The sequence below is a fragment of the Microtus oregoni genome, unplaced genomic scaffold (assembly GCF_018167655.1).
Source record: "Microtus oregoni isolate MIOR12 unplaced genomic scaffold, Mior012 000033F_ref0000390, whole genome shotgun sequence".
NCBI lineage: Eukaryota > Metazoa > Chordata > Mammalia > Rodentia > Cricetidae > Microtus > Microtus oregoni.
In genome coordinates this window covers 2,890,936-2,917,121 of record NW_024543092.1, presented here as the reverse complement: position 1 = coordinate 2,917,121, position 26,186 = coordinate 2,890,936, and the positions used below count along the sequence as shown (strand labels likewise).

The 26,186-nt window shown below is 43.4% G+C and overlaps 1 protein-coding gene across 8 annotated transcripts in view; it reads left to right on the top strand.

Annotated features, from left to right (window-relative positions):
* Hivep2 (HIVEP zinc finger 2) overlaps positions 1–25,968 on the top strand; it is a 194,045-nt gene extending 168,077 nt beyond the window's left edge. For all 8 annotated transcript variants that reach the window (XM_041680442.1, XM_041680435.1, XM_041680434.1 and 5 more), the window contains 7 exons: positions 2,343–2,387; positions 3,189–8,734; positions 9,681–9,835; positions 12,945–13,120; positions 16,983–17,084; positions 17,786–18,681; positions 23,505–25,968. In XM_041680442.1, the coding sequence (XP_041536376.1) occupies positions 3,581–8,734; positions 9,681–9,835; positions 12,945–13,120; positions 16,983–17,084; positions 17,786–18,681; positions 23,505–24,329 (7,308 nt within the window). In that variant the 5' untranslated portion in view covers positions 2,343–2,387; positions 3,189–3,580 and the 3' untranslated portion in view covers positions 24,330–25,968. The remainder of the gene's footprint in view (positions 1–2,342; positions 2,388–3,188; positions 8,735–9,680; positions 9,836–12,944; positions 13,121–16,982; positions 17,085–17,785; positions 18,682–23,504) is intronic.
* The last annotated feature ends 218 nt before the right edge of the window (positions 25,969–26,186 follow it).

Here is a 26,186-nt window from a genome sequence, read left to right as displayed (position 1 = left end):
CATATACACACACACAGTAGCATCTTTATGAAATTGTCCATCTTCCACCTCTTTTTATTTCCCTTTTTCTTTTTCTATTGTTTGTTTTTTCAAGACCGGGTTTCTCTATGCAGCCGTGACTGTCCTGTAACTCACTCTGCAGACCAGGCTGACCCTTGGACTCAGAGATCTGCCTGCCCCTGCCTCTCTAGTGCTGGGATTAAAGATGTGCATCACCATCACCCACTTTCAATCTCTTTTTATTAAAACGGGATTATAATATGCTTACTCATATGCAGTAAGTTTTCCTTCACTCAGTTTCTGTCACCTGAGCAAGGTTTGGTCAGTACACGCCTGTACTTTTCCTTGTGGTCCTGTTTTCTCTGTGAGCCTTGCTTTCAGAGTCCTTCGACACAATTCTTTGTGCACAAGCACTTACTTACAAGTAAACTTTCAGTGAAGGATTCTCAGCCATTAGCTTAGCTGTTTTGTTTCAATAAGGACTACCACATAGACTATCATGGAGACATCTCTGTTTTTATCCTGACTGGTGGGACTTAGCTCCAAAGCCTCAGGATCCACTGGGTACTACATTAAGGATTCCTTATTGGGAGTCACTTGAAGTCTTCACAATAACCAAGTGGTCCTTCCTCCTCACCCGGTCTGAGGGACTCCTTCACACTTCTGTAATTTAAATGTTATGGAAGTAAGCAGCTCATTTAAATATTCAGATCTTAAATATTCAAATTTATTCAATTATTCAAAAATTAAAAACCACAATTTTCAAGTTTTTTGGGGGGTTTGTTGTTTGTTTTTGAGACAGGGTTTCTCTGTAGCTTTGGAACCTGTCCTACAACTAGCTCTGTATACCAGGCTGGCCTCAAACTTAAAAGAGATCTACCTGCCTCCGCCTCATGAGTGCTGGGATTAAAGGCAGGCGCCACCACCACCCAGCCCAATTTTCAACTTTTGATATCTAAGGAATTAGCAGTGGGCCAATCATCAATTAGCAGTGGGTCAAGTTTTGCTATATGTATCAGTCTTGGGAAATAGAAAGTTACCTTAATAATTAAATTTAAGTTCTTATATAAAACAAAATCCATCTAATTACAGGGTCACCATGCAATACTGTAATGTTTAAATCCAGCTCAAGATCATTTTTTCAAGTTTGAATTATATGGCATGTTGTGAACTGTATTCTCCTAACTTTATCATAGCACAGTACAACTTTTGCTCCTAACTTTCCTTAATACCCAGTGAGCCCCATCTCCCTTTACTGTTCCGAATAGCTAGGATGCTTCCACTCTGCTCTCAACTCTTCTTCCATGAGAGCGTTTTAGATTACACATAGGGATGTGATTATATGGTTCATGTTTTTCCATCTCTGGGCTATTCCACATCCTGTAATGGTCCTCAGTTCCATGAGTTATTGCAAACAATGGGATCTCACCTTCTGTATGTTCATGTTTGTGTGTTAATATACACACGTGTGTTCAAGTGCACATGTGCATGTGAAGACTAGGTGGGGGTAGCAACACGTGTCTTCATCCATCACTCCTACCTTCATTTATTTTATTTTGGGGCATGGGTCTCTCACTGAATCTGGAGCTTGCTGAGTTGGCAATGCTGATTGGCTAATCATGTTCCTGTCTCTGTCTCCTCAACACTCTGGGGCTCAAATTCATACTTGTGTGGCAAACACTTTTCCAACTGAGCCGTTGTGATGGCCCCCAAATTTTCATTCTTTTTAAAGCAGAATAATGCCTCACATGTATGTCCCCATGTGAATTCTAGAATTTTATTTTTCTTTGTCTGTGAAGAATGTCTGTGGTGTTTTTGATTAGCATTACATTAAATCTATAGATTATTTTGGGTAGTATGGTTATATAATTATATTGATTATTACTAACCATGAAGCTAGATTATCTTTCCAAGTTTTAATGTATTCTCTTCTGTCTCTTTCATCTATGTTCTATAATTTCTATGGTAGAGATCTTTCAACTCTTTGGTTAAATATATTCTTTTTTGTTGTTGAAAGTATTGCAAATGGGATTACTTTCTTGATTTCTATTTCAAATAATTAGCATATTGGCATATGCCTCACATAACTTTTTATAGCTTATTTACTTGGAGAAAATTTGTACGATCTCTCAAAGGAAGCACTGGCTCAACTCTTATGACTACTTTGGTGGCCCAGCATAAGGCTTATCGCTCTAGGAGAGTACACTGTAAAATAATCTTTGTGGTTGATTTAGGCACATACCATTGAGACTCCCATCCTTGGTGCATTGAACATTATGTTTGTATAATAATGCTGTAGTTTGAGGCATAGTTTTTCCTAATGGTGTTTGTTTTGTGTACAGGTCGCGTCAGGACAATCATGCCCATGAGAACTCTAAACTGTTCAGGTAACGTCTTCATTTTTAAATGGCCCTTTTTAAACTGTCTTCCAAGTTGGTTTTGCTTTTCATGTTATGAAAGTTTTAGGACTGTTTTTGTTAAGTTTGATACAGTGTCACCAAAGTTCTTTGATAATCTTTGTATCTTCTATCAATCTTTGATCTAGCTCTGCTGTTTGCTGTTTTCACGCTATAAACGTACTTATGTATTGTATTAACATATAAAATCCCAAGTAGTTATGTTTTGTTATACATGTATTACATAACATTGATTATATTTATTATTTTCTTTTATATTTTATATTAATACAGATATATGAGTATAATTTATTTTAAGCTATATGGAATTATGAAATACACTTCTGCATGCAAGCCACAAAAACTTGGCTAGAAATAGCTTTCAAGTTTCTAATTAAGGCTTTAAAAATCATATATTGTAAATAATATTTACATTACACTGACCCTCAGATGCTTTGGGATGTATATGCGGATGGAACCCAGGTTCTCATACTCATGCTGAGAAGCATGTTGCTTTGCCACTGAATTCAGGCTCCCCATACAATTTCTAAACAAAATTAAGGAGAATTTATAAAACTTGTCTGCATATTAGGCATGGAAGAAATTTATGCTTATGACATAATTCTGGGTTTGAAATTAATATCTTTGAATTAGGTAACTAATGCAATAGCTATAAATAATTTATTGGAATGGAAAACATTTTAGTTTATCCAATTTCAGACTGATGGTTTAGCATGGCTATTGCTGTCTTATTTGGAGACTCTCATGACCACTTGTTTTCTTGTCCTCCAGGTCATTGTACTTTGCTGAAGCTGGCTGTTGATCTTTGCTGTAGCTGATGGGCAGAATTTCTCCTGGACTATTCAGCACCCTAATTTCATCCTAGTTTTAAAAAAAAATCAAATGCCATAAGGAACCTTTGCAGCTTTGCACTTTGCTTTTGAAGATGGACATTTGTAGGATGGAGAGAACTGTATTATAGCTTGGTTCAAGGACATTTCCATCCAATGCCCACCGATTACAGTGTGAGTGTGGAAGGTTCCAGAGAGAGGGAACAATCCACAAGTTTGCAGACAACCAAGACCATGGAAGCAACCCAGATTTAAAAAGCACAGCCTTGGAGACACTCCATGAGTCTGCTTGGCTTCCAGGCAAAGTAGCACTTAAGACCTTGTGTAACAAAAATGGACACTGGGGACACAGCTCTAGGACAAAAAGCTACCTCAAGGTCTGGAGAAACTGACAGTGTGTCAGGTAGATGGAGGCAGGAACAATCAGCTGTTATTAAGATGAGCACTTTCGGCAGTCAGGAAGGACAGCGGCAGCCACAAATAGATCCCGAGCAAATCGGAAATGCCGCGTCAGCACAACTGTTTGGTTCTGGGAAGCTGGCCTCGCCTGGCGAGGGCGTCCATCAAGTCACAGAGAAGCAATACCCGCCGCACCGTCCGAGCCCTTACCCATGCCAACACTCACTCTCCTTCCCTCAGCACTCATTGCCACAGGGCATCATGCACAGCAACAAGCCACACCAGAGCCTAGAAGGCCCTCCCTGGCTTTACCCCGGCCCTTTGCCATCCGTTGCCTCTGAGGACTTATTCCCTTTTCCTATCCACAGCCATGGAGGTGGTTATCCTAGAAAGAAGATCTCAAGTCTCAACCCTGCTTACAGCCAATACTCCCAGAAAAGTATCGAACAGGCGGAAGATGCTCACAGGAAGGAGCACAAACCCAAAAAGCCCGGCAAATACATTTGTCCGTACTGCAGCAGGGCATGTGCCAAACCAAGCGTCCTGAAGAAACACATCAGGTCACACACCGGTGAGCGGCCATATCCATGCATACCTTGTGGTTTCTCTTTCAAGACCAAGAGCAATTTATACAAGCACAGGAAGTCTCATGCCCACGCGATTAAGGCTGGGTTGGTCCCTTTCACAGAGTCATCTGTATCTAAGTTGGACCTGGAGGCCGGTTTCATTGACGTAGAAGCAGAGATACATTCGGATGGTGAGCAGAGTACGGACACGGATGAGGAGAGCTCTTTATTTGCAGAGGCTCCCGACAAAATGAGCCCCGGCCCTCCCATCCCATTGGATATTGCTAGCAGGGGTAGCTACCATGGGTCCTTGGAAGAATCCTTGGGCGGTCCGATGAAGGTGCCAATTTTGATTATCCCCAAAAGCGGGATCCCGCTACCTAATGAGAGCTCTCAGTATCTGAGCTCTGACATGCTCCCAAATCCGTCTTTAAATGCTAAAGCGGACGACTCTCACACAGTGAAACAGAAACTTGCACTGCGACTCTCAGAGAAGAAAGGGCAAGACTCTGAGCCATCCCTCAACCTTCTGAGCCCGCACAGCAAAGGAAGCACTGACTCGGGATACTTTTCTCGCTCAGAAAGTGCAGAGCAGCAGATAAGCCCGCCCAACACCAATGCAAAGTCTTATGAAGAAATCATCTTCGGAAAATACTGTCGACTTAGTCCAAGGAATACGCTCAGTGTTACTCCCACTGGTCAGGAGCGCACCACCATGGGACGGAGAGGCATCATGGAACCATTACCTCATGTGAACACCAGGCTGGAGGTCAAGATGTTTGAAGATCCCGTCTCCCAGCTGATCCCCAGCAAAGGAGAAATGGACCCTACTCAAGCAAGCATGCTGAAGCCCACAAAATTCAACAGTGAGTGCAGGCAACCGCAGGCCATCCCGTCATCCATCAGGAATGAAGGAAAACTCTACCCAGGAAACTTCCCCGGCAGCAATCCGATTCTCTTAGAGGCCCCCGTGGACTCTTCACCCCTCATTAGAAGCAACTCCATGCCAACTTCCTCGGCAACTAATTTAACTATCCCTCCTTCTTTGAGAGGAAGTCACTCGTTTGATGAGCGGATGACAGGGTCAGATGATGTGTTCTATCCCGGCACGGTTGGCATACCTCCCCAGCGCATGCTCAGAAGACAAGCAGCCTTCGAGCTGCCGTCAGTACAGGAGGGGCACATGGAGTCTGAGCACTCTGCCCGGATGTCCAAGAGCCTTGCCAGCTTATCTGTGAAGGACAAGAAATTAGTTCCCGGAGACAGGGTTGGCTATGACTATGATGTCTGCCGTAAACCATATAAGAAGTGGGAAGACCCTGAAACACCAAAACCAAGCTACCGGGACATTTCCTGCTTGAGTTCTTTGAAGCATGGAGGAGACTACTTCATGGACCCCTCTGTGCCCTCGCAGGGAGTGACAACCATGTTTGGGACTCCTTGCGAGAACAGAAAACGCAGGAAAGAGAAGAGTGTAGGGGATGAGGAGGATGCGCCCATGATCTGTGGTGGCATGGGAAGCGCCCCTGTGAGCATGATGTCTTTAGAGTATGACCCCAAGATGCAGGAAGGAGGAAGGGGTGGCTTTGCCATGCCTGGCCACGAGAACCTTCCTCATGGTCACTCTGAGCGTTTTGACCCAGCTCGTCCCCAGCTGCTGTCTGGAAGTTCTTCTCTTGGGTCTGAGGATGTTCCCTCAGCTGCTGATCCTGACAAGATGTCAGACCTGGCCAGGAAGCATCCTGGAAATGTGATTTCAGTGATTCAGCACACAAACTCGCTGAGCCGGCCCAATTCCTTTGAAAGATCTGAGTCAGCAGAAATGGTGGCCGGTTCGCAGGACAAGACCCCCTCACCTTCTGAGACATGTGACAGTGAGATTTTAGAAGCCCCTGTAAGCCCGGAGTGGGCTCCTCCAGGGGATGGTGCAGAAAGTGGAAGCAAGCCAACCTCTTCCCAGCAGGTGCCGCAGCCGTCCTACCATACACAGCCAAGGCTTGTTCGCCAGCACAACATCCAGGTTCCCGAAATCAGAGTCACAGAGGAACCCGACAAGCCCGAGAAGGAGAAGGAAGCTCCCGCCAAGGAGCCAGAGAAACCTGTGGAGGAATTCCAGTGGCCTCAGAGAAGTGAGACCCTTTCCCAACTCCCTGCTGAGAAGTTGCCTCCCAAAAAGAAACGCTTGCGGCTTGCAGACATGGAGCATTCCTCAGGGGAGTCCAGTTTTGAGTCCACAGGCACCGGCCTTTCTCGAAGTCCCAGCCAAGAAAGCAACTTATCCCACAGTTCCAGCTTCTCTATGTCCTTCGAGAGAGAAGAAACGGTTAAGCTCACGGCACCCCCTAAGCAGGATGAGAGTGGCAAACATTCTGAGTTTTTGACTGTTCCCGCAGGTTCATACTCGTTGTCTGTCCCAGGTCATCACCACCAGAAAGAAATGCGGCGTTGCTCCTCCGAGCAAATGCCTTGTCCTCATCCGACAGAAGTCCCAGAGATACGGAGTAAATCATTTGATTACGGGAATCTGTCCCATGCTCCGGTGGCGGGAGCAGCTCCGTCAACCTTATCCCCGTCCCGGGAGAGGAAGAAATGCTTTCTGGTGCGACAGGCTTCCTTCAGCGGCTCCCCAGAAATTGTCCAAGGTGAAGCCGGTGTTGACCCCAGCGTCAAGCAGGAGCAGATGGAGCAACTGCACGCTGGCCTCAGGGCTGCATGGTCCTCTGTGCTTCCGCCTCTCCCGGGGGATGACACAGGAAAGCAGGTGGTCGGCCCTTGTGGCCAGCTGAGCTCAGGGCCACCACTCCACCTTGCCCCACAACAGATCATGCACGTGGACAGTCAAGAATCTCTGAGAAATCCGTTGATGCCACCAGCCCCCTACATGGCAAGCAAGCACTTAGCCGAGCAGCCACATCTGTTTTCACACCAAGACACGGTCCCATTTTCCCCTATCCAGAATGCCTTGTTTCAGTTTCAGTACCCGACTGTCTGTATGGTTCATTTGCCAGCTCAGCAGCCTCCCTGGTGGCAGGCCCATTTCCCCCATCCCTTTGCTCCTCACCCTCAGAACAGCTACACCAAGCCTTCTTTCCAAGCTGACATTCATTCTAGCTACCCCTTAGAGCACGTAGCAGAACACACTGGAAAAAAATCCGCTGACTACGCACATGCAAAAGAACAGACTTACCCATGTTATTCCGCGACACCAGGGCTACACTCCAAGAACCTCCCTCCGAAGTTTCCGTCAGACCCGAACAGTAAATCCACTGAAACGCCCACTGAACAGCTTCTTCGAGAAGATTTTGCCTCTGAAAATGCCGGGCCTTTGCAGTCTCTCCCGGGAACGGTGGTTCCTGTTCGCATCCAGACCCATGTCCCATCCTACGGCAGCGTCATGTACACAAGCATTTCTCAGATACTCGGACAGAATAGCCCCGCAATTGTCATATGCAAGGTTGATGAGAATATGACCCAAAGAACACTGGTAACCAACGCAGCCATGCAAGGGATAGGACTGAACATAGCCCAAGTGCTTGGGCAGCACACAGGCTTGGAGAAATACCCTCTTTGGAAAGTACCTCAGACCTTACCTCTGGGCTTAGAATCCTCCATCCCCCTGTGTTTACCGTCCACCTCGGACAGCGCAGCCTCTCTCGGAGGCAGCAAGCGGATGCTGTCTCCAGCCAGCAGTTTGGAGCTCTTCATGGAAACAAAGCAGCAGAAACGGGTGAAAGAGGAGAAGATGTACGGGCAGATTGTGGAAGAGCTCAGTGCAGTGGAGCTGACCAACTCAGACATCAAGAAGGGCCTCTCCCGCCCCCAGAAACCCCAGCTAGTGAGGCAAGGGTGTGCTTCGGAGCCCAAGGATGGCTCCCAGTCAAGGTCATCTTCCTTCTCCTCCCTGTCGCCTTCCTCTTCTCAAGACCACCCGTCTGCCAGTGGGCCTTTCCCTCCCAACAGGGAGATACTTCCGGGTTCCAGGGCACCTCCACGGCGGAAGTTCAGTGGGCCTTCGGAGAGCAGAGAGTCCTCGGATGAGTTGGACATCGATGAGACGGCGTCAGACATGAGCCTGAGCCCTCAGAGTTCTTCGCTGCACGCAGGAGGCAATCAGCAGGAAGAGGAAGGGAAGGCCCGCAAGCTGCCTGTCGGCATGCTGGTTCACATGGCCTCTGGCCCTGGAGGAAACGTGGCAAATTCCACTCTTCTTTTCACAGACGTGACAGATTTCCAGCAGATTCTTCAGTTCCCTAGTCTGCGGACAACAACTACTGTGAGTTGGTGCTTCTTAAATTATACAAAACCCAATTTTGTGCAACAGGCCACCTTCAAATCCTCAGTTTATGCTTCATGGTGCATTAGTTCCTGTAACCCAAACCCATCAGGATTGAACACCAAGACCACGCTGGCCCTTCTGAGATCCAAACAAAAAATCACTGCAGAAATTTATACTCTGGCTGCTATGCACAGGCCCGGAACTGGCAAGCTCACATCCTCCAGTGCCTGGAAGCAATTTGCACAGGTAAGTACAGACCCAGAGTCAGAAAACACAGTGTGTTGTGGGTCTAATACTAGGCAGATTGTACCATGAAGGGTGGAAGATCTAAAGCTTCACATAAACTAGGGAATACTAAGTGATCTGGTCTTACTTAAAGATGGAGAAGCCATAGCCTGCACTTAACTCTGTGGGCTCCCAGGAAAGCCTCAGGGGATGGGCATGCCTGCTTCAGCGCAGATATGGAAAATTCTCCCACTGGGACTAAGGTTCATTGGTCACTTTTCCTCTGTCCTCTGAGTGATAGCACAGATATGATGAATTCAGGGGCTTATAAAATGGGGAACTAATTAAAAATGGATACTGAGAAAAAATTCAGGAAAAAGTGTGAAGGGTGTTAGCGCTCAGATTAGCAAATGCCATCATCCATGATCCAGTGGTGTGTTTGGCTAAAGTTTATATTCTCCATATCTTTTTCAAAAATGGCTTCCCCAGTTATTGTTATTGGCTGATTTGCTCCCAAACAGTTAGTACTTACACGTAAAAAATTTAAATATAAATAACCTTAGAATAAACCAAATTAATAATGAGGAAAATAGAGATTTAAAAAATACGTTTCTCATGCATGTCCATGATTATTTTGCCTTCAGTGATTTTTGAAACCACTTCTTAATGTGGATTGTTTGGCTTGCTATTTCAAAAATGTAGAATGTGTCTTTGAAGTCTCTCTCAACACTGGGCAGAGGAAGTGTGAACCAGCCAGTGCCCCTGCATTTAAACAAACATTGAATTCACCATCTGGAAACCCGTCTTCCCTCTGATTTTACCCCCAGTGTCCTTTTGTTTTCTGCATTCAGCCCACAGCCTCTCATGATGGAATTGAAACTCACTTCTGAGGTGACAGGAGTGTGGGCTGCACGGGCCAGTGTATCCTGGAGAAAGCATGTGAAATGGTTCTCTTTTGACCCTGCAGATGAAACCGGATGCACCCTTCTTGTTTGGCAGCAAACTGGAAAGGAAATTAGTGGGAAATGTCTTAAAGGAAAGAGGGAAAGGAGAGATGCACGGAGATAAAGATCTTGGATCCAAACAAACCGAGCCAATCCGAATTAAGATCTTTGAAGGGGGGTAAGGAAAACCCAAATGTCAAATGTTTCCTGTTGGTGTGGAAGGTCCTGAGTGTTTGCCTATGGTAAATAGTGGGCACGCTTGCAGAATCTCAAAGGGAGTTTCCGTTTGCAGTCAAATGTATAAACTCTGGCTGGTAACAGATTGCAACCGCATCCATCTTCTAGGTCTTGTCGTCACTGAGCATGGCTCTGCTATGCGTGTGTCTCACATCTCAAATTTTATATGAAATCTATGTTGGCAGCCTTTTGTCTCACTTAAGTTCCTTCATTATTTAATATTTTAAGGGCATTTGGATTACTACGTGGGCATATTTGTATTCTGTGTTGATGTTAGTGAAATCATGCATACTTCTGGATATTCCTAAGAAATCATTTCTTTGAACTGCAGACTTTCACGGGATACTGAGAGCTTCACACCCCACCCCATGTCCTTTTTTTTTTGCTCTTGATTCAAGTCAAGGTATCACATTGCATTTAGTTTCCCATGTTCCCTGTCTCTATTGGTAGATAACAACCTCTTTTCAAACATTCTGAATCACTGAAACTCAAGTAGTAAGGCCCAGTGGTTTTCTTATGTGTATATTAAGAGAAAGTATGTACAGGTAATAGCTAGTTTTATGGTTCAATAGAAATATATTATTTGATTTAATCCACGGAAGAAGTTTAGATTTATGATTTTAGATAAAAAACATTTAATTACATTTTGGGGTTCATGCCATTAGTCTTATCTCACCAATCTACCAATAAATTACATAGTTTCATGAACATACTTTCATTCCAATAGTATTTGAAGGATAAAATAGTGTTAGTTTTTACTACAGAAATTTTCTCATAGTTTGACCAATTTGGAGTTATTATAGTTGAGTTGCCCTTGGCTTTTTTGCCCCATTTACTCACTGAGTCTTTTTTACCACAGTTGCACATATGCAATGAACTTGGCCTCAGTAAATTTTGACATCCCTCATTTCATTATGCGAATGAGAAGAACTTGGAATTTTATCTTTCCTGAGAGACAGCGTGGTCTCTGTGAATCAGTCACCGTACTTTTGTGCATCAGCCTTCTTCAGAGAGTTGCATGTGTACTGCTAGCTTGCAGGAGCAAGCAGGATTACTTTGTGCTTTGGGGAGTCTGTCTCCACTAAAGGAGCACATAAGTCGAAGCATGTTTGAGAATCTCTCATTGCTGTGTTTTTGTTTTGATGATTCAGAAAGCTTGTACATGTATTTCATTTTTTTTCCTTGCCCAATCATTTTTAAATCTCTGAACCAGTTCTCTACCCAATTCTGGTATCCAGGCTTTTATTCCAAACAGTGTGTTCCCACCTCTTGTACTGTTGATTACAAAGTGGTAACAGCAACACAGAAGAATTATTGCCAGATTATCCAGGTTACCTAATAGATATAGCTAATAAGTACTTCTTTAAATTACTCTTTTCCAAAATCCGTTATGTATCAGGTAGATTTGTGGGTCTGCAGAAACATTATAGAGTGAAGAGGCTATCTGGATATATTCTGCTCATATACAGATTTATGTAGAATTTTACTTTATTCCATTTTGGAAGTGAGTTAATCATAAGAAACTGAAAACAAGCTCTCGTTAGAGGATAAGATGTGTTTCTAATCAGCCATGATGACAGGCTATAGATAAACCTGGAGTACTCTTCCCTGAAGAATATTGGCTTTCTGTAAAATCACTGTGTCCCCTTAAGCGTTTCACTGCCTTAGCAACAGACAATAAAATTGAACGGAGAAGGGTATTTCTGTATCTTGAGGATTTACTCTGATTTATTATAAAATTCAAATGTGAAAAGATAACAGGTTTGAAGACCAAGCCAAAGTTAAGTGTTTTATGAAAAAAGAAAGGGCTTGCAAAATTGTTGACCTTCATTTTCCCTCGAGGTTAGTACTGACCAAAATGTCAAGCATGCTAAGATGAAGTATTATCCATAGAAGAATTGGCCTCCCAGTAGGTTGATGGATATTTTTCTTTTTGAAAAGCTTTCTGAAAATTTGAAAGCTTTTCAAAAGCTTTGTACCTGTTGGGGGTATTAGCTAGAGCAAGATGGGAATACTCACTAGCCTTTTAGAATGGAAAATCAGCTATGGATCTAAATACCACTAAGGAAATAAACAAGGGAACAAGGAATTTTGCATGTTAGCCTACTGTTGTAAGCTACCCAAAGCACCCTCAGAAATGCTTTCTTCCCAGAATGATATGAGATCTAAAATTCTAGCCTTGCTGCCGTGTAAGAGATCATACTTCTCATTGATTGTGTGGTACAAACCTACGGTGTACTGACTGCTGTTGTTCTCTAAGCAAGAGTGCATAACCTTGGATGGGTTTCTTCTCTTCTATCTGAGTCTTCATCTACTCGGTTTCACAGAAGTGGATGACCTCAGATAACCCCTTCAAACCTTCAGGAAACAAATACTAATTTTATTCCAGAGTCTCTCGTTTTCATTATGCAACTGTGCCTTCAAGAAACCAGTCAGCATTCAGACTCCACGTTAGTACAGATTCGTGATCCTAGGTAGGACAGGTGAAACCCGTAGACAGCAGTTGGTGAAGTGAGCTCAGCCTGTGTAAAGATGAAATTTCTGAGACGCTCATGTGCCAGGATTGCAAAAGTCGAGTGGATGCTGGCAAGGAAGAATTCTATTCTCGCTTGTGCTTATTTTAGCAAGTGTAGAGGAGTGAGTGCTTGCACACGTATATTGTAGATGATGTCATGTTAACAGATTGTGCATGAAGGATGATTATTCTAATATGTTGCTATGCTTTTAGCAAGGTTCCCTGATTGGAGGCTATACTAATGCAGATACAGGTTGAGGTCTGTATCTCTTTAGGCTTATGTAAACCTACCGGAACATCTGTGTACTACATCTGTAAATATGTAATTCCATCTGGAGTGACATTTTGTTTACAGTGATAAATCTGTTATATAATCGTCTCAAGTATTTGCTGTATAAACTTCCCAGGGTTCATAGAAGTCAAGAAGGAAAAGACCCTCATAAAAATTGAAGTCAGGCTATGATTAGCTTTTGGCTTGATGTATCACATGTTAAGAGTGTTTAAAATCACACGGGATTGCCTCTTCTTCAAATAGGTACAAATCTAACGAAGATTATGTGTATGTCAGAGGACGTGGACGTGGAAAGTACATTTGTGAAGAGTGTGGGATCCGCTGTAAGAAGCCAAGCATGCTCAAAAAACACATACGCACTCATACTGATGTCCGGCCTTATGTATGCAAGTTATGTAATTTTGCTTTCAAGACGAAAGGTAAAAACCTGATTTTTTGCCTCCATTTTTTGTTTGTTTTTGTATTTTATTTTTTTGCGGGGGGTGGGGGATACATTTCAGGATAACTTCTAGCTACTTAGGATTCTGAATACTATTTTCTAACTCACTTTCACCGACAATAAAGAGTATTTTGTTTGTGAAAAATGTGACCCCCTGAGATCTATTTCCTCCTTTCTGCCCAGGATCAAAGGATGTATGTGAGACTGGAAGGCTCCTTTGATGACTAATTAAGAGCTACAGACACAGGGCCAGGCAGGTTGTCTCTGAAGGAAGTGGCTTAGAAGTGCCTGGATAGCCATTACTTCATGTGGGAAATTTATGTGGGCTAGATAATATTTGCACCAATATTGAAATTCTGCAGGGAGACAGTACATGAGAGGCAATGGCTAAGCAAGGAACGCAACTGGGAAGAAAATATGTGCCATCGTCAGTTTCAAGAGTATAAATAATGTAAAGCCTCACCGACTCCCTGGTGGGCCCCCTCCATCCATAGCTGCATTAATTATGTATAGAGATTTGATAGCTTCTGCTGTGTATTCATCGACATGGAGACGAGGCTGACTCCTAGACCTTAACGGTTGGTCTCGGACCTGTCCTGAAATAACATTCTATCATTTTCAAATATCCGTTTCAGTGGGCTGATTTATGCACAGATGTTTCGCTCTTGGTTGCTGCTCTTACATTTCTATTATTCTGTGATATGATGAAAATCTTCACGCTGAGTTGTCAGGTCTATCTAAGGTAGCTTGTAGACAGCCCCTCATTAACCCCTCTTCATTTCCAGAGTCTTAACTTTAAATTTTAAATCAAGTAACCTGCTCTGATGTCAACAGTTAAAAGCAGATAAGAATTACGATAATCCGGTAGGGAGATGTATACCTATTTCAGTTGTAGCCACAATCTTAAAGTGTGTTTTCTTGATGAAAGTGTAAATTTTTTGTGTCTTCAAATATCTGATGTTTATTAGGAGAGTATTTATGTGTCCATAATGCCTCACCTGAAGTCCAAGAAGAGAGAGGGAGCATATTCACTTGTATTTCAAAAGAAATAAGCATGCTATTCTTTAAATACCCCCTTCCCTTAGCATGGTCCAGCTTACTGAGAAAAGAAAAGAAAAAGGGTGATTTTTTTTTTAGGACACACTGCAAATCCACCAGGCATTACAAAGGTTATGTCTTCACCAGGCATGCTGTCAGGAGAGGTGCATGGAACTGGATGATGAAACAATCCATTTCTAGGTAGCTGATTAAATTGGCTCTGAACCATTGCCTGGACCATCAGCAGGAAATGGTGTACATTGGATCATTAATGTAATTTCCATGGCAGCCTTTGGAAGTGTATAGTTAGAGGTCTTGTGGAGGTGAGCAAAACATTCTAGGAAGCCCCGCAGGACTCACCTGCTGCTGAAGTACCTGCTTTTCAGAGTTCTTTCTTCTGAGCGCAAATGTATATGAAGACCTCCTCCATGCCTCTGCCGAGCTCCCAGCGCTCTCTTGTCCTCTCTTGTCCCAGCTTCCTTGCTCTCGTATGCTACCTCAAGTGCCAGTGACTTCTGCAAATCAAAGCCAAGACGGGACTGTTTCCACTTCTAATCCCTAACTTCAAACCTCCTTAGATGGGGGGGGGGGGGGGATCTAGAGCCCAACTGAGTTCCTCTCTGAAATAAGAATATGTATACTATGAAGAAGCATACTAAATACAGTTAGCCTTGTGCCTATGAGGGATTGATTCTGGGACCTCCCACTGATACTTACTCCCCCATACCAGGTCCTGTATCACTGGCACATAGTTCACATTCTCCTGTATACTTTAAATAATTTCTGGGTTTCTTTTTTTTTTTTGTAGGTTTAATAAAGTTAAGTTTTTTATTAAAAATTTCTGCCTCCTCCCCGCATCCCTTTTCTCTCCCCTTCCCCCCACTCCCCACACTCCATTCCTCTCCCCCTCCCTCTCCAGTCTGAAGAGCAGTCAGGGTTCCCTGCCCTGTGGGCAGTCTAAGGTCCTCCCCCCTCCATCCAGGTCTAGGTAGGTGAGTATCCAAACAGGCTAGGCTCCCACAAAGCTAGTACATGCAGTAGGATCAAAACCCAGTGCCATTGTCCTTGACTTCTCAGCAGCCCTCATTGTCCACCATGTTCAGAGAGTCCTGTTTTATCCCATGCTTTTTCAGTCCCAGTTCAGCTGGCCTTGGTGAGCTCCCCTTAGATCAGCCCCACTGTCTCAGTGGGTGGGTGCCACCCCGTGGTCTTGACTTCCTTGCTCATGTTCTTCCTCCTTCTGTTCCTCATTTGGACCTTGGGAGCTCAGTCCAGTGCTCCAATGTGGGTCTCTGTCTCTATCTCCATCCATTGCCCGATGAAGGTTCACTCTGATGGGTCCCCCAGAACAGGATCAGGTTCCCTGCTGGCCAGGAACCTCGCTGACAAAAGGCCTACCTTGCTGCAGGCAGGCTATTGAAGCAAAGCAACTCCCTCCCGCCCCGTTGCCCTCAGCACCCTGTCCCTTCTGGGTTTCTTGGATACCTTATACAATGTAATTGCTGCGGAAGTGTTTAAAATCATATTGTGTATTGAATACCGAAGAAAGAAGTTTAATCTTTCAATACAGATAATATGCTTTTCATTTTTTAATATCCTTGGGTGAGTCTACAGATATAGAAGTCATGGATACAGGGGACTGGCTGTAAATTATCTTGCCATAATTAGCATCTACACCCATATGCATACCATCCAAACAAAAACTGTAGCAGAAACTGTGGTTGTTTACCCTTTGTACTTTTTGGCTCGTTGTGTTCTTTGGGGGCGCACCACCTAGCTCCCAAATAAATCACAAACAGATTGTTATTATTATTTATGAGTGTCCAGCCTTGGCTTGTTTCTCGCCAGCTTTTCTTAACTTAAATCATCCCATCTACCTTTTCCCTCTGGGCTTTTATCTTTCTTACTTTTATTCTCAATCCATGGCTGGGTGGCTGACCCCTGATGTCCTCCTCTCTTTCTTCTATCTTGCTCCTTCTCTTCCTTTCTTCTTCTGTTTGTACTATCTGACTGCCAGTCCCCCACCTATACTTGGTACTGCCTTGCTATTGGACATTAAGTACTTTATTTGACCATCAGGTGTTTTAGACAGGCAAAGAATCACAGCTTCACAGTTAAACAAATGCAGCATCAACAAAAGCAACACATCTTTATATCATTAAACAAATGTCCCATAGCATGAACAAAAGTAACACACCTTAAAATAATATTCCCCAACAAGAAACAGACAAGTTTTATGAATTTGCAGAAATTTAATAAATTTAAGTAACTTATATCTTTAAGAATTATTATAGCCCCCAAATTTTTTAGCTCCTTAAAAAATTGAAGATAAGATGTTTTGATAAGAGCAATAAAGGTGTAGAAATATTTTGTTGGAGGTATTAAACTAATATATAGAATCCTTAGCTATGTAAGCAACGAATTAATAATAATGTGATAGCAATTTTTAGAAAAAATATTTGTGATTTATTAATTTATTTAATAAAAGCATAGCTCTAGTAGAGAACAAATGCTTTCATTAGGTTGAGTTTCCAGCTAGGCTGCTAGGAGCCTGCGCTTGAAAACCAGATGCATCCTGGTACATGGTTACTCTGTTGTCAAGATGATAGAAAATGGTGGGCTAATTTCATCAAAATGAAAGAACAGGCTCTGCACATCTCAGCTGACCCCTGAATCTCTTTTCGATATGTTTTATGGTGTAGAAAGATGTATATACACAAGGTAGTTCATCACACATATTTGGCTTCAATCGCCACCGTTTGAGAGCCAGTTAATTCTCTTGTTTTCTTGTTTGTGTTTCCCAGGAAACCTAACGAAACACATGAAATCTAAAGCACACATGAAGAAATGCCTGGAGCTGGGAGTCTCAATGACATCAGTCGAGGACACAGAAACTGAAGAAGCAGGTGTGTGACTTACTGAGTTGATTAGCCTCTTTGGTAGGCTTTATAGCCCAGTGACTGCCTGTCACTTTCTTAAATACTCTGCAGGAAATGAAATGGCACACTGAATCGCCTGGAAACTACTAATGAGAAATAAAGACATTTCAAGTGTCACTTATTTAGAGGTGGGGAGACCTTACTAGGAACATAGTTGTATCTAAAAATGTGAAGGGTTGTGTGTGTGTGTGAGGAGGATGCGGTTATGATTTATATGTTATGGAGCTTTTGGAGGAAGTTGAAAGCATTTTAATGTGTTAGTATTCCTATTTAGAGGAGACTCAGTAGAAAAAATATCCACGGTTACCCTCAGTCAGTAGAGAATCTGAAGGTCAGCGAACCTCCTGAGGCAACCCTCTTAAATCAAACTGGCACCTGAAGCAGCAGAGATGGCCGATGCCTTTATTATCAGCAATATTAACTACGCCCATTTGTTTAGAGTTTCCCAGTGTAACATATCTGAAGTCTAAAGCATGAGATCCTGTTCTGGACTTCTCAGGGATGAAAGCAAATAGGCAGGGGCAAGTAAATGTCCAGGGGTAGCTCAGAGGTGTGATTGTTTCAGAGGACCAAGGGGCCAAGGGAAGCTTTGGGAATGAGTGCTGGGGCAGACGTGAGCTCCTAGCCTCAAACGTGGGATTTTAATCACTGTTATTGGACTATTTCAGAAAATATGGAAGATTTGCACAAAACATCTGAGAAGCATAGCATGTCCAGCATTTCAACTGATCACCAGTTCTCAGATGCTGAGGAATCTGATGGCGAAGACGGCGATGACAACGATGACGATGATGAAGATGATGATGACTTTGATGACCAGGGAGATCTGACACCCAAAACAAGGTCAAGAAGCACCAGTCCTCAGCCTCCTAGGTTCTCCTCTTTGCCTGTCAACGTTGGCGCTGTACCCCATGGAGTTCCTCCAGATAACTCTCTGGGACATCCTTCATTGATCAGCTATTTGGTTACTCTGCCAAGTATTCAGGTTACTCAGCTCATGACACCCAGTGACTCTTGCGAAGATACCCAGATGACAGAGTATCAGAGACTGTTCCAGAGCAAAAGTACGGACTCTGAACCAGACAAAGACAGGCTAGACATCCCGAGTTGCATGGATGAAGAGGCCATGTTGTCTTCGGAGCCAAGCTCCTCCCCAAGGGACTTCTCCCCCTCGAGCCACCATTCTTCACCAGGATATGATTCTTCACCCTGTCGCGATAATTCGCCAAAGAGGTATCTGATACCCAAAGGAGACTTGTCACCGAGAAGACATTTATCACCTAGAAGAGATTTGTCACCCATGAGGCATCTGTCACCAAGAAAGGAAGCGGCATTGAGGAGAGAGATGTCTCAAGGGGATGCTTCGCCAAGAAGGCATTTGTCCCCAAGGAGGCCATTGTCTCCTGGAAAAGACATGGCAGCAAGAAGAGACCTCTCTCCCAGAAGAGAGAAAAGATATATGACGGCCATCAGAGCACCATCTCCCAGAAGGGCTTTATATCATAACCCACCATTATCCATGGGACAGTATCTGCAAACAGAGCCAATTGTATTGGGGCCTCCTGTAAGTATGACCTGAGCTCTCTTTCCACCAAAGCTGCAGAACATTGGTATTTACCGTAGCATAATTGTAAGGCATTTATTATAACGTGGTTGTCTCTTGAGAGAAGGAGGGAACCTATTAATACAAATAGCAGGAAGATATTTTTATTACACACTGTGTTGGTGACGTGGCTGTGGCATTATTCCAGGTATAATATTGCATCAGATCAGGAGGGAACTTCCAGCTGGGAACAGGTGAAGCCTTTGGAATGTTTTCTAAGCTTAATTAATTCGAGGCATGAGCCCTGGGGATGGCACGCCTGCCTAGTCAAACATGAGGACACTCCCGTGTCAGTGATAGGCACTCTTCAGCAGGTGAGGACTCTTATCCAGTCCTCGTCCTTGAATTCCAAAATGCTTTGGTAAAAATATATTCATGACATTTCCCGACATGAGTGCTAATGGAAAAATGGTCAGGGCCGAGAAAAAGGCAGTGCGTCACTCGGGTAGCTCAGGAGTCAAAGGCACAGAGGCTTCTGTGTTTGTTGCTGTTCTCACCTGGTAGAGATGCTAAGTGAAAACGCAGGCCTAGAGAATGAGCAGTCAGAGAACTTCGAGAATATTCTGAGGCTTCTGCTTTTCACCTTTACTATAAACCAAGGTGGCAGCAGTGGTGGTCATAGACCAGCCTGAAACCAGGGTTTTAGTAGCAAGCCGTTGAGAGAAGCCCAGGAGATCTTGGGGTCTCTTTTCATCTGGAGAGGGCTGTTAAAAGACAGGCAGCACAGAGGCCTGCTTCTGGTTTGTTTCCTTCAAGAGGCTTTTTAGTTTCCGGATCTTTGTTTCTGTCTGTATTCTCTTTGCTCTGAATTCTGTCTGATATAGCATGGTCTTTCTCAGTCATAGAAGCCACTGCCAACTCCTAACTCTCTATTGCTGCCCTTGCGCCCTGTTCCCTCCTTCTCTTCGCCTACGGCTGTGTTGAATCATAAGCTCACACTGTCGTTCTCGAACTTCAGGAAAGCTCCCAGCTTTCCTCCCTGTATCCTCATCAACCCTTTTCATAAATCAGGTACAAAGTTTTATCCTGATGTTGCAATCCTGCAGAGACATGCTCAGCAGTATGGACATGACTGATTTCAACCTAATACACTAGCAAGTTAAGAAAAGACACCACATCTTTGCACATCTATGTATCTTGTGTAGCATAAGTTACTGCATCATGGATGTGAAGCTGGAAGTCCCTCTGGGGTAGCATCAAATACTTCCTCTGATGGAGACATGGTGATGCTGGCAGGGTGTACTAAACCAGTCCTGATCCATCATCTTTGAAGCTTTTGATTCAGCATTTGGCCAAATGGCCCATAACTGGCCTGTATGAGGTGGTGGAACTCTTTCAGGCAATCACATCGGGAAAACAGAGACATTGATGTAATATACTGTTAAACTCGAGCAAAGGAATTAAGGAATTAATTAACTAATTAATTAAAGAAATTAAGCAATAAAAGAATTCATCTAATTTTGACCCTCTAATTGAGACTACAGAGTAGTTGGAAGAAAATTAGTTTCATCAGTTACTGAGTTTGTACTAGTTTTTGTGCAGGGTCTTGTTTATTTTATTTTGTTGTTTCTTTTTAAAATGGCTGGGTATCTCCCAGAGCTCATGTACTTCATCACTGACACAGCCTTTGGCCTGCTACCCAGTCCAGTTCTGTTGATGTGCACTCATTCCTTTTGGATGAGCAGGGAAACTTTTCATCTTTCAGTGAGGTGTGAACAAGGTGCTCCTGGTCAGAGCAAAATAGACCTGGCTGTGTGTGCTCTGCCAGGTATTTCTCCTGACTGCTTTCTCAGATGAAGGCATCTAACAATGTATGAAAACATCAGACTGGAATATGACTAACCGTAGTCCCTTTTCTAGAATTCTGCTGTCATTGTGCCAACATTGATGCAGGCCCCACAGTACAGGGACTGGTATGGAAAGACTCTGATGCCCACTCTGATACAAGAAATAATTGACTTAGTCTCAACTTAAGGTCAGATTTAGGGAAGGCAGCATGCAGCACTAAGATTCCACCCTCACATCTTCTGGTAGAGAATAGAATTTTAAAAGCCTGTGCATTTTATTCATCCAGTCCTATGGTCATCACTTCACTTCTGATCAGTGACGGTCTGAATCTGAAATATCTATTGAGAGCCAAGCTTTTATTGGATTTAGGACACACAGAATGTCTTCTAGTTTTAGAAGCTAATCCATCACTCTGTTATCAGCCTAGAGTCAGGAATCGCAAGTAGATCTGTGTAATGGTACATCTTTCCTAGTGTCTTCTGCTGACCCCTTCCTCGGCCAGCTGATAAGATCTGCACTCTCAGGAGGTATATGCAGTGGATGGCACAAAGAACAAACAGAAACATAACAGGAACATGGAAACATACCCAAGTCGCCTTTTATTTTAAGCCTTTAAATCTCTGATAACTATGGTTTCCACATAATTCATTTTCTTTGGAGATTATTATCTTTCTAAATAATTCCTAATCCCACAAGCATTAGGGTTCCTCTGCCTTAACTGGTGTTTGATGACTTGTTCTTTTTTAAAGCAGAGTGGAGGGTCAGGAATTCTATGTATACAGCATTTAGGGGAGTCTTCTTTTTTTTTCCATTTTTTTTTATTGAGAAAAGGAGAAAAAAAAACAAGTTTCCACCTCCTCCCAGCCTCCCATTTCCCTCCCCCTCCTCCCACCCTTCTCCCCCTTCCCCCACCCTTCTCCCCCTCCCCCCACTCCTCTCCCCCTCCCTCTCCAGTCCAAAGAGCAGTCAGGGTTCCCTGACCTGTGGTAAGTCCTAGGTCCTCCCCTCTCCGTCCATTCCTAGGAAGGTGAACATCCAAACTGGCTAGGCTCCCACAAAGCCAGCACATTACATAGGTTCAAAACCCCGTGCCATTGTCCTTGGCTTCTCATCAGCCCTCATTGTTCGCCATGCTCAGAGAGTCCAGTTTTATCCCATGCTTTTTCAGTCACAGTCCAGCTGGCCTTGGTGAGCTCCCAATAGATCATCTCCACTGTCTCGGTGGGTGCACCCTTCGTGGTCCCAACTTCTTTGCTCATGTTCTCCCTCCTTCTGCTCCTCATTGGGACCTTGGGAGCTCAGTCCAGTGCTCCAGTGTGGGTCTCTGTCTCTATCTCCATCCATCACCAGATGAAGGTTCTATGATGATATGCAAGATATTCGTCAGTATTGCTCTAGGATAGGGTCATTTCAGGTTCCCTATCCTCAGCTGCCCAAGGAACTAACTGGGGACCTTGGCTTGGGCATCTGGGAGCCACTCTAGGTTCAAGTCTCTTGCCAACTCTAAGGTGGCTCCCTTAACTAAGAATTGTGCTTCCGTGCTCCCCTAGGGGAGTCTTCTTGAGTCCTGAAATGTTCCCCCATCCTAGCTTGTGAGGTTCTGGCAATCCCAAGGCTGGTGACTGCACCATTTCATCTGTGTTATAGAAAAAAAAATTGTAGCTTGGATAAGATGTAGCCCAGAGCACAACCAATTCCAAGCATGGCACACGGTAGCAGGCGTATGCATCATTTATAGTTCCTGAGCCAGGCTCAAATCTAAATAGAACTGGGTGAATCTTTAATGGTAAGAGTCGGTCCTTGAATCTGAGAGTGGAGGCATCCTTGAGATAAATTACAACAGATTTTAAGATTGCTTTCCTAGATTACCGCTGTACCTAACAAATTTTTAATCTATCTTGAGTTCTCGTATAAGCCAACAGTGGAGTACATTATTAATGAATCATAGCAATTGAGGATCTTATATATTTACTAGAGCACAATAATCTAGCAATCTGAATTATGTTCTGCTACAAAAACAAGTATAGCAAATTAAACCTTCATTTCAGGACTAAACCCGTGAAATCTGGCTCCGGTTTCTAAATACTTTTGCTTAATTTTCAAGAAAACATTTATGTTATAAGTAATATCAACAGAGGAATTGAGGCATCTTTGATTTTCAGCTATAAAATTGAGTATAAATGATTAACTATTAAACACATGTGATGGTTAGCAACTACTTGCTTCCTTCTCAACACAGTCATTTCTGTAAGATTTGGCCTTGAACGAGGACTTGAAGAAACCTGCATTCTTTATCAGATCTCTTCTTAGTAGGTGTGCATTCTTGTAGTTAGTGTAAGACCTCTCCACAGCAGGGATATCTTCCACTAGATAGATGCTCACCACAATGTGACGTCTCCTGAGGAGGGATGTGTTCCTGTAGCCCAAGACATTGCACAGGACAAAAACTGGTTTGCGGTTTCTCATAACCGCCCAGCCATCCTTTGTGGGAAAAAGGGTTTTCCTACAAGCCTGTTGCTAACTTGTCATTTCTACCTTGTCTCAGGAATATCTTTCAGCTCAGCCTAAATCATAAGTAGTTGATAGTATTATCTTCTTTTAATTTCAATCCCATCAGTATTTGCTAGTTGTTTATTGTTTGTTTGGTTTTCTTTTTTTGTTTTATTGCATTGTTGTTAGTTGTTTTCCTAGTAAATCCATTCTTTTCATTTGCTCTTATGAAGAAAATAGCCCACGTGCGACTTTGTGCCTTGTGGGAAATTCACTGGATACTTTAGCACCCTGCTGTTTAGAAGCAAAAGCCACTGTCCACAGGCCTGCACCTTCATTAAAGAACTGAACAAAGATAGCTGAGAAATCTATTCAGTTTTGAGAAATTCTTCCTAGGTGCTGGGCATCCTGAGGAAGGATGGGGGGGGGGAAGAGGGAGGAATTTTAGCCCAAGAATGGAAAATGGTTGGATCTGAACAAACTCTGTGCTCTGTTTTCCTGTGTAGAATCTAAGAAGAGGATTACCTCAGGTTCCTTACTTCAGTCTCCATGGAGACCAAGAAGGTGCTTATGAACATCACGGCTCCAGCCTTTTCCCTGAGGGTCCTACTGACTCTGTCTTCAGTCATCTTCCACTCCACTCTCAGCAGCAAGTACGAGCTCCTATCCCCATGGTGCCAGTTGGTGGGATCCAGATGGTTCACTCCATGCCACCTGCCCTCTCCGGTTTACATCCTCCACCCACATTGCCTCTGCCCATGGAGGGCTCTGAGGAGAAGAAAGGAGCACCAGGGGAGGCCTTCACTAAGGATCCCTACACCCTTTCCAGGCGGCATGAGAAACAAACCCCTCAAGTTTTACAGTCATCTGGTCTACCTAATTCACCCTCCTCCCCACGGCTATTGATGAAACAGAGCACTTCAGAAGACAGCCTAAATGCCACAGAGAGGGAACAGGAAGAAAACATACAGACTTGCACAAAAGCCATCGCCTCCCTCCGGATTGCCACAGAAGAGGCAGCTCTGCTTGGGGCCGATCAGCCCACATGGGTGCAGGAGCCCCAGCAGAAACCCTTGGAAAGTGCACACGTCAGCATCAGACACTTTAGCGGGCCTGAGCTAGGTCAGCCTTGTACCTCAGCCGCCCACCCTGACTTACACGATGGTGAGAAGGACAGTTTGGGTACATCACAGACTGCAATAGCCCACTCTACATTTTACAGCAAGAGCAGTGTGGATGAGAAGAAGGCAGACTTTCACAGCAGCAAGGAATTGTCTTTAAGCACAGAGGAAGGCAATGAACCTTCGGCAGAAAAGAATCAGCTACATTGATCTGAGATGCATGGACGCATTCATTTCCACATCTCTCCCCCCACCTCTTTTTTTGTTTGTTTTTCTAGGAATAGAGGTAACCGAGTTGATAGCATGCCTGTCCTAAGTTACAGTAGTTGGCTATTATAAATACTTTTGTTACTTTGAAGACAATTAGGTAAATTAACAAGTCATCTTGAGCCTGACCAAAACAAAATTTGAAATTAACCTATTGGGTCTGGTACTTTTAAGATTGTACAGATGTTTGTGCCTTTTCTTTACTTTGCTTATATTCTTATAAGCATTTTTTAGCAGTAATTTGTACATATTTTAGAATTTGTGTATCTGCTTTGTAATAAATGTAATTTCTTTCCTCTTTTGGACACTTGGATCTAAATGGTGTAAAGCAAAACAGCATCAATATATATGTGAGGTTGCACTAAAACATATTTTTATATGATAAAAACTGAACAGCTTTTATGTACAGCTCTGATTCTGTAATACTAATATTTATTTTGTTTCATAAATTGTACATTTTTTTCTTAATGTTGTGGATTGCTTTTCTATGTGAAGCATGGATTTACTGTTGCGTAACTAGAACAGAAACGTCCATTGTAAGCAAGATATTTAAGCTAGAATATCTTATTCTGCACTTATGCATTAGTTACAAAAAAAAGATAAAGGATGTATCAGTTGGTTCTTAACTTGTAAATTCTTTTTGTCTCGTTTGCTGGATTGACAATAACTTAAGTGCTGATTGTGATTTTAAATGGATAGTACCGTAAAGCATTAAAGTAAACAATGTGCTATTGTGAGTTTTTTCAAAGCTTTATAAATCAGTTATAAATAATATTAAAAGTATTTGGTCTTATGTGAACATGTTGATCTATATACTCATCTAAAAATATGGGAAAAAACATTCCGCCCCATGTAAATATGAACAAGTGCATCACTGGTACAGTTTTGTGTAACTCAGTTGGACACTAGGTTGCCACAGACCTATGCTAGGGTGTCTTTAAAAATTCAGATGACAAAGCACATGGGACTGTGTAAAAGCTTGGTTATCGGCCGGCCCGGTGGCTTGGTAGGCAGTGCTGTGCGCTGCCCATGGAAAAGACCTGGGCTTAAAAATCTTGGTTCTTGCTGCACAGGTTAGTGACTGGAACTAAGGCTGCACGGAGGGATTGCACTTGGACTTGAGGGTTGGGTGTGGAAGCGGGGAAAGGGGATGGAGACCTGCTCCCCAGCTCTTCCCATCAGCCTGTCCATATGGTTACAGGGTTAACATCAGCATTAGGGGATGCCGCCTTGCCCTTTGTACAGGGGAAGAGTGTCACTCCTGGCTGTCTCAGGGGGAATGAAGAAGAGAAGCCTTCAAGAGAAAGCAACTCTTGGGAGGAGGAAGTTTTTTGTATATAACCTTCAGAACGGCTTTTGATCAGTGTTGAAGGTGGGAAGAGCCTTTGCAGGTCTGGAAGAGTGGAGTAGAGAGAGGGGTACAGCAACATGTGCACACACACGCACATGTATGTGCATGCGCACACACAATCTGGGTTATCTTTGTGCTATATCGTGGATTATAATTCTGTGAAACCAAGTTTGTATATTGAATTACATTAAGGAGTGTTCTTTAAAAAGAGAAATAAATATACAATTACATGCTTGAGGTGTCTAGTTCTTGTGTGTGTATGTTTTACATTTCATCTTTTGGTTTTGTTTCCTGGAGGATTTTGATGCTATTAACCTATACTCGGTGATTTCAGTTACTATGTTCTTTCCATGCTGAGGCGTGCCAACTGCAGATAGTCTTTAACAGGAGACAAGACAGCTGTTGGCTTCAGTGGGTCGTCTGAATCGCAGAGATGGCAGGCAGTTTCT